The sequence below is a fragment of the Bacidia gigantensis genome (genome assembly GCF_019456465.1).
Source record: "Bacidia gigantensis strain McMullin 20006 chromosome Unknown contig_231, whole genome shotgun sequence".
NCBI classification, from domain to species: Eukaryota; Fungi; Ascomycota; class Lecanoromycetes; order Lecanorales; family Ramalinaceae; genus Bacidia; species Bacidia gigantensis.
The window spans coordinates 1156689-1170193 of NW_025408598.1; the positions used below are offsets into that span (position 1 = coordinate 1156689).

The 13505-nt window shown below is 50.6% G+C and overlaps 2 protein-coding genes across 2 annotated transcripts; one reads left to right on the forward strand and one right to left on the reverse strand.

Annotated features, from left to right (window-relative positions):
* Positions 1-4: 4 nt before the first annotated feature.
* Positions 5-5075, forward strand: KY384_004375 (uncharacterized protein; the record flags this gene model as incomplete). Its single annotated transcript, XM_044812881.1, has 9 exons — positions 5-811; positions 862-1437; positions 1486-1640; positions 1690-1787; positions 1840-2064; positions 2119-2257; positions 2306-3313; positions 4115-4137; positions 4186-5075. 9 exons carry the CDS (start codon positions 5-7, stop codon positions 5073-5075), a joined length of 3921 nt encoding a protein of 1306 aa, XP_044670301.1.
* A 1082-nt stretch (positions 5076-6157) lies between these two features.
* KY384_004376 (uncharacterized protein) lies at positions 6158-7023 on the reverse strand (the record flags this gene model as incomplete). Its single annotated transcript, XM_044812882.1, has 2 exons — positions 6158-6787; positions 6892-7023. 2 exons carry the CDS (start codon positions 7021-7023, stop codon positions 6158-6160), a joined length of 762 nt encoding a protein of 253 aa, XP_044670302.1.
* Between the last annotated feature and the right edge of the window lie 6482 nt (positions 7024-13505).

The following is a 13505-nucleotide window of genomic DNA, read 5'->3' on the forward strand; positions in this document are numbered from 1 at the left end:
ACGAATGATCGCAAATGGAGCGGTCCTCGTCGAGACATCAGGGTTGACAATGCGGAACTGCGAGGTAAGCTCGCTCCAAGTACTCCGAAGTTCTACTGATCTCGGACTTCCAGAAACCCTGAAATCTGGAGTTGCCTATCATCATGCTGGTCTCGAGATGACCGATAGAGCTAGTGTAGAGAAGGGCTTTCTTGAAGGACAAATCAATGTTATTTGCTGCACGTCGACATTAGCCGTTGGAGTCAATCTGCCTTGTCATTTCGTTATCATAAAAAATACTGTCAATTACCAAGATAACGGCGTTCAAGAGTACTCGGATCTTGAAATCATGCAGATGTTGGGCCGAGCCGGGCGTCCACAATTTGACGACTCCGCAGTTGCAGTTATCCTTACAAAGCAAGAAAAAGTCCAGAAGTATGAGAAGCTGATATCTGGTCAGGAGGTACTGGAGAGTTGTTTGCATTCGAACTTGATCGATCACCTCAACGCAGAGATTGGCCTTGGTACAATACTTAGCCTCCAAGCTGCAAAGCGATGGCTGAGTGGCACATTCCTTTACGTACGACTGGAAAAGAATCCTGGTCACTATCGTATTGATGGAGACGTTATAGACCAGAGTGTCGATGATAGAGTTGAGCTCATCTGCAAGCGAGAGCTAGAGCTACTTCATAGCGCTGGCCTCATCTCTGTTGATGTCAATGGCGACCTAAGAGCCACAGAATTCGGAGATGCAATGGCTCGCTATTATGTGAGGTTTGAGACAATGAAGATGATACTGGGACTTGGTAGCCAACCTAAATTATCGGACATTGTAGGTCTCGCGAGAACACCCTTTTATGCCCCATCATTGATGTGATTCAGCTCTCTGCCATTGTTCAAGCGGACGAGTATCACGACATCCGGCTTCGTGGCAATGAAAAGAAACTTTTCAAAGAGCTAAATCGACAACAAGGCATCAGATTCCCCATCAAGGTCGACCTAGCTATGCATGCTCACAAGCGAAGCTTGATCGTCCAATCCGAGCTGGGCAGTGTAGATTTCCCTGCTGACGAAGGTTATGGCAAGCTCAAGGTTCAGTTCTTGCAAGAAAAGCACCGTCTATTCTCCAACATTCATCGTTTGCTACGATGCGTTATTGACTGTCAGATTCATGTGGAGGACGCAGTCGGCGTGCGGAACGCGCTCGAGCTAGCTAGGAGTCTTGGTGCACGTGTTTGGGACAACTCGCCATTTCAGATGAAACAACTGCCTCAGATTGGGGCTGTCGCTGTGAGAAAGCTTGCAGTGGGCGGCATCGCCAACATCGAGGCACTTGAAGCTGCAGAGCCCCACAAGATTGAGTCCCTCCTAAGCAGGAATCCGCCGTTTGGGAGCAGGTTACTGACAAGCATACAAGCTTTTCCTAAATTAAGGGTGTCAGTGAAGATGATTGGGAAGGTCAGTGCCCGTACCTCAGCATCGTCTCCAGCTTCCTTACCCAAATAGGACCCTCGAACTGGTGAAGCGCCGGCCATCCGATTGAAGGTAGAGTTGGGTTTCATGAATGAGAGCCCGCCGAATGCATTTCGAGGTAAACCGATTCACATCTGCTTAATTGCTGCCCGGTCCGACGGGTTGCTCATTGATTTTCGGCGAATACCGTATGGTCATAGTGTCCTCTATTACTTCGAGGTTGCTAATTGCAAATAGCGCTAAGAAGATAGGCCACGGTGTGGATATGCTTCTGACAGCGCCTTTGACGAACCAGAGTCAATTCGTTACAATTTACGTGATGTGCGATGAAATTGGTATGCCCCCTTTTTTCCTCCTTCGGCTCTGACCCTTACAACCTGCGTTTAGCTGGAACTTTACGTTATGCCGAGCTCAAGCCAAAGCTTGCACTCAATCTCTTTCCCCTGGAACAAGTACAACAATCGTCATTGACCCAAACGAAGTCAGGAAGAGCCACACAACTCGGAGGTCAAGCCCCAAAAGTTCTCCATGATGAAAGCTCCGCAACACTCAATGAGAGTGAGTTCGACGACGATATCGATGACCAGGACCTGCAAAAGGTTGCCGATGCCTGTGAAGACTCCATTTAAAGCTATCGCATATATCGTTGACTAATCATTGGGATAGCTGTCGGGACCACGTTCAACAATATCGATGACTTCAAGGAAACGGGGCTGAACAAAAGAGATGGCCACGCAAACTGGAAGCCAGAAAGGCTTCGGAACGGAAAGTGGGCATGCAATCACTCTTGCAAGAACAAGTTTGCGTAAGCTGTCATGCAATTGACGTGGGCTTTCAGCTGATGACCACAAAGGTGCAAGCATCTCTGTTGTCGCGAAGGGCTCGACAAAGCCCCTAAGCCCCCTAAAAATGCCACTGGTCCCGCTGCGTCAGCACTTGAGTATCTGGCCTCAGGAGCAGCCACGTCAATTTCTCAGGAAGGCAAAAAGCAGTCAAAATTGGCCACGAAGGTAACGAGTGTGAATCCTGCGGGTAACATTGAAATGCTTGACCTAAGGAGTCCCGTTGATCAGACGCACATACAAAGCAGAAAGTGCCAACAGATTGGAAAACTTGAGCAACTGCACAGGCGTATTAACAAAGATGTGTTCTCGAATGACATCTCCCAGGGGAAGTTAGAGGATGGGTCAAATAAAGAAGTGGAACGTCAAGCAAAGCATACAGTCCGAGGGATGTTCAGTAAGCCAAGTGAACAACCATCTTCGATTTATAGCGATGATTGGGCGAATAGTTTACCTTCTGTAACAGAAGTTCTGGATCAAGAGGACCGAATCCATACAGGCTCCCCTGAGGGTCATACGGATGGTCGTTCGGCTATTGGCAGCCTAGCTAATCAAGACAGCAGCACACGCCCCGAGTTTGATGAGCCAATCCCCGAGCCTGGTGATACGTCTGAACATGGTGGTGAAAGTGATACGGAAGAGGCACTCTTTGGACTCGAAGACTCCATTTTGATGCAGAGCAATGCAGATGATGGCAGTACACCCCAGATGCGGGCTCAACAGCACTCATCAGGGTTGGATGCTTCAGAGAAATTGTTCCTTTCTACAGACAGCCCAGAGCGGCTTTCTACCCCTATCAGGAAGCGCAAAGCAGATGATGTTGACATACGAGTCGTTCATGAGCTCTCACCCGAGCGCAAGCGAGCAAGAGCCGAAGAGGACGATCGTAAAGCATCAACTCCTCGTGTCGACCCTCAATCCCTGGCTGATATGACGATTCCGGTCATCAAGCCAGGCCTGCCAGCCTGGGTCTATGAATTTGATCCAGCACTAGTTGTCGAATACCAGGACATTGTCGAGTTTGTATAGAGGACTTAGCTGCTCATTGCTATTTGTGGGATGGCACTTTTGCCCGATTGAGAGAGCTTCGCTCCTCCAATGGCTTTCGCATAGCTCCAATTCGACTTATACTGTGGTCTATAGTGTAATGTGAAAGTGAGATAAAACCAATGATGAAAATTGATACTCATGATTCGGGGGCCATTTCCCTCGCACACTATGCAGGGAGGTGCATTAAGCTAAGCAGAGTCCGTCTCAGGCAGGTGGCGGCATGGCAGGCGAAGCGCCGAGTCCTGTTTCTCCCCCCATCATGGATTTGGATCTTCGCATGCTGTAATTCTCGTGCCTGCTCACATGCAAAGCATCGGAAAGAATTTGAAGAGGAGGTGAATAGTTTGGCAATCGTGGATGAGGAGGAGAAAAAAGGCGCAAGTCAACGATGTCATCATACACAGGGGGACTGGTGGAGAAGATCCATCACCTACCTCATAGCATGCTTCAAACAGGCCATCGTAGCTGTCGTTGTTGTACACGTGAATACAATCAAGCGGTCTGGGTCCGTTGCCATTTGAGCCGCGCTAGCAGAGGAGCGTGAGCGTAGACAATTCCCTCTCCTTTCTCATCATCTGATTCGACTGGCCCTCGGAACATCTTTCACTTGCTCACCACCCCTTTTTCACGAAAACGTTTCTAGCAGTTCAGCAACGCCTTCGGATCGCTTTGCAAAGTGTTCTGTCATCTTATGATGCTAACCAGTGGCCCGTACAATCTCAAGCTCAAAGGAAGACGACCATAGGCCAAGACAAGCTCCGCCAGTCCAGTCAGCAGATCTCTCAGACCGCAAGTAAGGCGTACGTCCGCAAGATGCTGCGAGTGAGGCTGATCTAACCAGTGTCAACCCAACGTCCCTCGGGTGGTCATCCCAGCGGTGAGAGACTCCTCAATTTTGTTCAGGACTCGGAGGGCCCCATCATCACTCGCTTTATTGCGGGGCGATCCAAGATACCAGGCTCGCTTCGTGGTTGTCAGATTGGTTCCAGTAGTAGTGATACCAAATCCCGGGGTACATCCAGACTAGTCGAAGGCTCGAATTACAGCCAGTATGGCTCCCTCCCATGCTGGAGCGACGGGACAGGGACAGATTCGGTGACAGAATCCATTGACACGAGCTTCGGAGAAGAAACTCTCAACGAAAGCTTCCGTGTTCCTTACATTGATGCTGGTACTTGGGAGCTGCCTGCATATCCGCCGTCCAGACGCACGCCCGTGCTGCAGTGTCCCTTCGAGATCTTGGGGTGCAGGCGTGAATTTCCCAAAGAGGATGAGTCTGCATGGATCGAACATAGCCTCGACCATTTCGTAACTAATGATGCAAGTCGACAGAGGTTTGCGCCTCCGAAGGACAACTCATGTTGCTTCTGCCAAAAGTTATTCCAGTATGAAGATGGCACCGTCTCGTGGAGACAGCGGATGATGCACATTGCAGCCCATCATCGACTTGGTCATTCTCTTGCCCATGCTCAACCTAACTTTAGTCTCCTCATCTATTTATGGCAGAAAAGGGTGATTGATGATGAAACGTTCAGGGATATACATGGCAAAACGCCGGATCGGTCACGGATCATCGCCAACGCTTCACCACCTGTGACTGAGCCTGATGACGAGGAGAAGGAGCAGGAAGACGAAGGGGAAGAAGAAGAGGAGGAAGAGGAATCTGACACAGAGACCGTCACGAATATCAACGACGGCAGGCGCAACAGAGCTCGACGGCCCGGGGCTTAGCGAGCTGCTTTTATCCTCCCACGAAGGGCAAAAGAAGCAGCAGCGAAGCAGGTTTCTCAAAAAGCAGAGGCTGACTGGAGAGTTCTGAGCACCAGGTGGCAGGAAGGGATCTATATGTTGGGATTTTACTTTATATTGGGTCCCAGTGGGAACTAATGCTAGACGGGGAACAGGGTTGCCTTGGTCCTCTGCATGACACGCTAGAGAGAATGTTGACTCACTCCTCGCCACTCATTCTAATGTACGGGGACTTCACGATATAAACTGATACTACCGTTTGATGAGGAATTTTACCGATGGCGCTTCACGCATGGAACGGGATGGAACCTTCAGAGAAAATATTTTCGCCCTTCCGACAAGGCGGGTCCGGCCGGGCAAATCAGACACAAAAAAAGGGGGTTTTTTCTTGCACTGCCCCCGGAGCCACCACAACATCAATCTCTTCTCTTCTCTTACTGATAATGATTGCGACATTGGATAGCATTTAATACATGCAATATGGTTTTTTTTGGAATGCTACTTCAACCAGCGTCCGATCCAGGCACACATTCTGCATTGCTGTCATGGCGACTGCATGTTGCCGCCAAAGCAAAGAACGCAATGCAGCGAATCATGAGCGGCACCAGCGGGTCCGCCACATATTGGAGCCCAAGCTTCATCAGCCATGGATGCCTATGCCATTTGCCACTTCATCCAAGTTTGCTTCCTCATGCACGTTGCCTCACCAGAGTCCAGACCAGCTGCGGCCATGGACGCGTCTCACTGGCAAATCCTGTCGAGTACGTACCAAAGACTGCATTCTCACCCGCACCTGAAGGTGAGATGGGACATACCCAGTGAAAGCGTAGAATTTCATCAAAAGACTGAATCAAGTCCTTGCTCCCATTTTCATTGTACAAATACTAGAAAGATGCTGGTCATGATCATGGCATCTCCCCCTCCGAATGCCTCCGTTCGCCATGCAAGGAAATCCTGACAGCCTGTATAACTCGTGTCATGTTTGGACAGAATGATATCTCGAGAACTTCACCCGAGCGTTTCCCGTAGCAATAATGCATCCGGGCCTCCCATATGCCTTCCTCTCACTCCTCCATCAACTCCACTGGCGGCCTCGCCGTATGTGTCATGACCGTCTTGGCCCCATCATCACCTCCATCCTCCTCTCCATCGCTCGTATCCACCACCATGACTGCAGGAAGATCTTCCCGACTCCCATGCTGTTTCGGATGAAAGACGGTAAAGCTTTTACTCCCCGCCCTACTATCACCCTCCTTCACCTCACTCTGGCCCTCCATCTCCTCGTCTTCTTCCGGCTGTTGCCCCTTCCGAACTTCCGTAGCTTTCACCTCCTCCCCGCCCTTCTCCCCACCAATATCGCCCGGGCCATTCCCCAAGCTCGCAAGCGCCTGCTCCAAATCCCAAGCATGCGTCTCCTTGTTCGGCGGATCTTCTTCCTTACTCTCCCATCCGCACGGCGGACTCGGCGGCGGTGAAATGAAGAACAATTTCCCCGTGCTTGGGGCTTTGAGATGCTGATCTGCCTCCTCGTCAACGCCGGAAACAGGCGTGTGTGGGCCGAAGTAGCATCTGATCCTATCCACGCTTTCCACTTGCGGGTTTTGCTGTGATGTTTGGTTGGGTTTCGGTTGCTGGGAGAGGAGGATGGTAGAAGGTGCCCCGTCGAGAAGCTGCCGCGCTGATATTGCGGCTTCCTTCGTTGTGTAGGAGACGATTATGCGGTGGAAGGAGCGAAGGGGGAGAAGGAGTTTAGAGGCGTCGAGGCGGAGAGGAGGGATTTGATGTTCTCGAGGGCAACGGGATGGAAGAGGAAAGGGTCGTTGAGATTCGTAATGAGGAGGGTGTTCGAGGGTGGAGATGGTGTAATCAGAGCTGGTAGGGCGGAAAGGTCGAGAGTCAGGGGCGTGTTGTCGCCCGTTCTATTCGACATAGCTGTGGATCTGGGGGAGGACGAAGGTGAAGCTGGAGGTGACATTATGAGGGCGGAAGTTGTCATAGTAGTCCTATTCGAGGATATGGTTTGGTTGTATATTTTGTGGGAATGGGATACTCTTGGGGAAGAGATGCTGGCTTAAGAGGTTAAGAGTCGGACGTCGGCGGCTATTATTGTCTGGTCGGACTGGAGAGATTCTGATGTTCCTGGAATCGAATTGTGGCGCAGCAATCATGGAAATTGATATTCCCGAACTAGTTCTAAGTCTCTCGGAGCCAAGATTCTCCTTCTTTGTTATTGTCCGAGAGCACTGCCTTCATTCGCAGGTGATTCTGGCCATCAAAGGACACGTTGACGCTACAAATGCTGGGCAAGTCCCTGACATCAGGGCGTGTATGGGCGCATTGCTTCAGACTACCGAGCACATAACCAGGCTCCTCTTTCCCTCTCTCCCTTGATGCTGGGAACATCCAGAAGCCTACGAAAAGCTAGAGGCTCCGCCGAGGAATCCGCCACTATGTCTCAATAGACGTGGAAGCCTCGATGACCTGGATACCTGCGTTGCAATTGGTACCTTACTCTTCTCCTCTAGGAGGCTTATTTGTGACTTTGGTATGTGGAGTGACTTGCCGGTGAATCCTTCAACAGCTCAAGGTGAACATCAGCCCTGCTCATAGCAAGCATAAGCCTCACTCATGGCAGTCCTTCTATGCTAGAAAACGGGGGAAGAAGGTAAGGCACAGCCTGTAGAATAGCGATGGGCTTCACTCCTAAGTCTGAAGCATACAATCATGCACTCCACTTGACTTAAGCGCCTTGGCCTCTTCTTTCCTCACACAATGGCTCTGCTTTGTGAACTTATCGTCCCGTCAACGTTCTTGATTTTCTCAAATGGGCACTGTTCGTGAAAAGGTTGAGGCTGATATGGCTATGGGGCGAACCGCTGATGGAAGTAAACGTCCCCACAGCTACAAGGATTGCTCTATTCCCAGAACCCTTTCATTTTGAATCAAGATCAATCAACTCCAGTACTGACCCTCCACACTATATTATATCGCAGTGAAGACTAAGAACATAATGAAAAATTGGCCTAAAGTCCCCCTTCCGGAGGCTTCCCTGCCGACGTCCATGACTTCCTTATTGATTGTTTTATCCAGTTTGGCTTCAAGCCGCTGGAAGCAGAAGCAAAAGCTGCAATCGTTGCAATGAATGGCGAGGGCCTACGTGCAGCAAATCAGGAGCAATGGATGAGAATCTATGGTGCATCCCACGGCAGGGGCATTTACTATTTGATTCATGATATTGGTTTTGGTCAAATTGTCTTCAAGAAACCAGCTCTCTCATTCGCGGCATGGCTAAAGACATCAATGAAGGGATTATTTTGTTCGGGAGATAAGTCATTAGAAGCATCGGTCGCTTCGAGTTCTGCCACATTCGCCGCAACGGCTCTGAACGAGGGCTCATCACCAGAGTTTCAGGATCCTTGGAGGAGCCCCGGACCACAGCAACGAGCACTTCGGATGCAGTCTGGGTACATGAGAGTCTGATAACCAAGAGTTGAATCTGGAGAATATATCCCTTCGAAAGACCAGTATGGCTGTACTGTCAATCTGGCGCAAGTGGAGTCGATCAGAGTACACTGCCTTTGTCTATAGCGGCTTTCCAAGTTATCCTCATGGCCTCATCGACTTGTTCGCCCTTTTAAATATTGATAACTTCGGACCCTCCTGGTCGTGATGATTAGAGTGGTCCTTACTCGCGAGCTGGAGATTAAACAGCTTCTACCTCGCGATCGACAATCTTACCCATCTATCTGGATCTAAGTCTTGAGTACCAAATAACCAACAGTCAGCTCGTAAAATCGCCCTTCCTAATACCAGGTGCTTCAACTTTACCCACGAGCTACTCAAGGAAAGCTTTTCTCAGAACAGGGTATCCTACCCATCATGTACGGTTTCGATGCATCTTGGTGGACGAATGAGATTGATTCAATCGTGGAATAAATGCACGCTCGTTCTACAATCAATTATTGATGACTTCATTATCTGATGGGTACTAAAGTGGAACCATTGGAGAAGATTTTTGATATTTGTATCTTCATTGGAGGATCCACTGCAAAGCGTGGTCAATTGGTATAGTACTCGCAAACTAGTCCTGTATAATGAATGTCGGCTCCCCCTTTTTGTCCTTTCTTGAATCATTAAGCCCCTTTCTCAAGTCTAATCAAGATTTCGTACCCTTGTATACGTTCTTCAAAATCATACCAGGCTTGAATCCATCCTGTTCTCCTCTCTTTCGGCCGTCAACCTGTAAAAGTACAGATAGCCACACCGAACCAGAAGTCCCTCGCATCACAAGTCTGCTTGTTTTTATCTAAGACGCATGCTGCTTCGCCACCCCCACAGACTAGAGATCCATCAGCCCCCTTTTTATCCTTCAGGAAAGAACAGTCAGTAGCCTTCCCCGTCCCCCAAGTACCTATTTGGAGAGGATACTTCGGCGAATTAGCATCGAATGCTTTCCCTTCCTGCCAGAGCGCCTTATCATCACAGGGTTTGTACTTTGAGCCGCCCGGAACAGAAAAAACAGTCCATTCGCTAGAACACATTTCTCCTCCTGCCGTACCCAAGCCAGTCGACGGGTCACAGGTAGTGATGTAGCCAATGTTAAAAACGATTACCTCAGGTGGGGGTGTCGATGGGGATGGCGATGGCGGTGGAGGGGGAGGGGGAGGGGCAGATGTAGGTTCTGGGGGTGGAGCTTCCGACGACGTCTCAGGCGGTGGAGGAGGAGGCGCTTCTGAGGACGTCTCTGGGGGGGTGGTGGAGGCGCTTCCGAGGATGTCTCTGGAGGGGGTGGTGGAGGCGCCTCTGACGAGCTCTCTGGGGTTGGAGATGGAGGTGGAGGCGGAGGTGCCTCTGACGAAGTCTCTGGAGGGGGTGGAGTAGGCGCCGATGAGCTCGTAGAGGGTGGTGGAGCAGGCGTCGATGAGCTCGCAGGAGGGGATGGAGCAGGCGTCGATGAGCTTGCAGGGGGGGTGGAGCTGGCATCGATGAGCTCGTAGGGGGGGGTGGAGCTGGCGTCGATGAACTTGCAGGGGGGCGGGAGCAGGTGCTGAAGAGCTCGTAGAGGGTGATGGAGCAGGGGTCGATGATGAGCTTGCAGTCGTTTGTGTAGGGGTTGGAACTGGAGGTGTTGCAGAGCTCTGGGGTGGACTCATAATACTGCTGGTAGGTGTTGAATTTACTCCCGTGCTACTCGAGCCTGCTCCTTTGCTCCCTGACGCTCCATCCTGACCTTCTTCGATGTCGGGGTCAGGTGTGGCTCTTGCGCAGGCAGCCGTTGAACTTGTGAAAGCTGAAATGCCGCATCCAACGTTGGTGGAAGTGCTCGTTGTGCAACTTGAGGAGTCACCCGACGCGCAGGAGATAAAGACATCAGTAACAGTGGATGTGGAACAAGCGGACGAGGAGTTATCGTCGTCTGGTTCACCGCCGCCAGGAGGGTTAGGACCAATTGGAGGGGTTGGAGGCGTAGGATCTATCGGATCGATAAAACCGCCGGGTGGAGGAATGCAGTCAAGCAGACAAGGTCCGCTGCAGAAGATAGCACACTTGTATCCACAACCGCTCTTGCAAGGATTCTTGGGTATTCCGAAGACATGTGTTAGAGGAGGGTGATTCCCAGGTCCAGGTTTCGTCGTCGCGTAAGGAAATGGTGGGGGTGTGATTGTTCTTGTCACAGGAGGATGGATGACACCTGACTCGCTCTTGGGATTGCTGTCATCAGTGATGATAAACGGCGGAGGAAGTATACTGCTTGTGAGATATATTAGAGACGAAGAGCTTGACGCGGCTGGGGAACCTGAAGAATCCAATTGGCCGGAAGTACTTGAGGCACCAAGGGAACCTAGAGAGCCTGAAGGAGCCGATGTGACGTTGACATTCCAGAGATCAATACGGTCGGTAGTAAGTGGTGGGATGGTTAGCACAGTCGTCTCTGTTGTACGATCAATGCCTGAAGATGTAGATACCTGACCGTTGCTTAGAGTCGTGACCTGGGTGGTAGACCAAGCAACCTCGAGTGACGTTGTTAGCAAAGGGAAGCTGATCGTCGTCATACTTGACAGTGTCAGAGGCGGCAAAATATAGACGCAAGGTGGCACGCAATAGATGTTCTGGTCAGATCCTGACCAAACGCTGGGATCGATGAAGACGTCGCCAGAGCCCGCCCCACCGCTGGGCGACGGCACGTTGCTCGACAGCGCTCCATTGCTTGACAAGGCCCCATTGCTCGACAGCGCCGCGTTGCTCGATAGCGCCCCATTGCTCGACAGGGCCCCATTGCTCGATAGCGCCCCATTGCTCGACAGCGCCGCGTTGCTCGATAGCGCCGCGTTGCTTGAAAGGGCTCCGTTGCTTGGAAAGAGCTCCATTGCTTGGAAGAGCTCCATTGCTCGATAGCGCCGCGTTGCTTGAAAGGGCTCCATTGCTCGACAGCGCCGCATTGCTTGAAAGGGCCGCATTGCTTGAAGGGATACCGGTACCAGAAATCGGTAACACTGGCTGGCTTGATAGACTTGCAAGGCTGATAGAGGGTGATACCGAGTTGGTTGTGTCGGACTGGGGCACAGAAGTTGGCTCGCTAGGAAGTACACCACTGCCAGAGGTGGAAAAACCAGGGTTGTTTGATGAAAGCGCCGAGCTGGGGGTGTTGGATTGAAGTGCAGAGGCCGGCTGGCTAGGGGCTATACCACTGCTAGAGGCTGAGATGCCATGGTCGCTCGACAGAGGCGTCAACGTCGAGCTTGATGATGTTTTCGGGGTTGACGACGGATTCGGGGTCAGTGTGACTGAACCATCTTTTGTGACTGAGGTCGTTGCATACGGATCATTTGAATCCTCGGCACCACTAAAGAGACGATGTATCAGCTTCTCCCAACTCCAGAAACTCAGGGCAGAATCGATGTACCTTCCGTAGCTAGGCGGGAGATGTTCGGGAACACTATGGAGACGTGTCAGCTTCTCATGACTCCAGAGGCTCATGGCAAACGTGATTTACCTTCCATAACCAGGCGAGTGATAAGTGGTACCACTACAGACACGACATGTTAGCTATTCATGGCTCTATAAGCCCAACACAAGATCAATTTACCTTCCATAGCCAGGCGAATGATCATTAGGACCACTATAAAACCCTTGTGTCAGCACTTCATGATCGTATAAGCCTAGGCAGAGCCGATCTACCTTCCATAGCTAGGCGGAAGATGAAAAATGGGAACTACAGGGCTAGTTCCATAATTCTCGTGAACTGGCGGAGCATAATCTGCTTCTGGTCAGTAGGAGTTTGCTAGACAAAGGCGTTGGCTTACTGTTGACGGCCAATGCTGTCGCAGTGCCAAGCGAGGAAATGATCGCTATGCTCAACACGGCCAAAGGTACTGATGTCCCGACAACACTAAGAACAGGAGCCATAGCTAGGCTCGAAGACTTGGTCTGCACAGTACAGAAGTTGAATAAGGGAGAAAAACTGAGGTAGGAAAGATGTGCCCAACGAACTCGTATGAGAGAAGAATTTGGTAGAAGAGAGGAGATGAAAGCTCGTTATATGGAGCGTTTAGTGCCTCCATGAAGATGTCATTTCCTGAGCGTAATTTCCACGCCACCGTGGAATCGTGTAATATCTCAGAATTAGCGATGTTAGATAAGAGACCGTAATTAGCCGTCCAACGTGTCGACGCCACCTTGGTACCACACAGTAGCTAGGAGGGGAAATGCCAATCCAGAGAGCCAGCTTCAGTGTTGATGGAATTAATGCCTCAAAACAACATAATCTCGCCACGACGGTGAACACCAGTGGAGATCGTATGGTGTCTTGACCCAGTGAAAGACCTTAGTCACCCGTCCAATGTGTCAACTCCACCTCGAAAGCACACAGCAGCTGGCTCCACTTAAGAGCCTGTTTAATTCAAATATGTTGCAGGCAAAAGAGGGGAAACACGGAGCTAGAGAGCACTTTCCAGTGTGGAGAGGCCTCGTGCCCCGTGGCAGTACGGTCTCGCGATAAAGCTTTTTATTATAAGTCGTGAGTGTAAAGTCTTCTGTCAGAGCGAATCTGGGTCACAAGTAACTGGGAAAGTCTACTTAACCATAGCCAACTGTCCAAAATATAATATTGCTAAATTCATTTCTCGTGGCAGGCAAAAGAAGGCATTCATTTTTCAATTACAAGACTTTCAACTCATCAATCATAGAGGAAAATGGCAGGTAAAACTCACCGTTGTTCCACCACTGCGCTTCTCGGCGTAGGCACGATGTTCCTTCTCGTCTTGCTCACGTCTGCTCTCTTGAACATACTACTGGTTACCAGATCCACTTCTGGTTCCGGAAAGGCACTCGAAACTCTCGTGGCCCAAGTCGAAGCCCCAGGAGCTCTCGTCAAGCATGGAAGCGAAAAAGACATGACAAAAACAGGAGTAG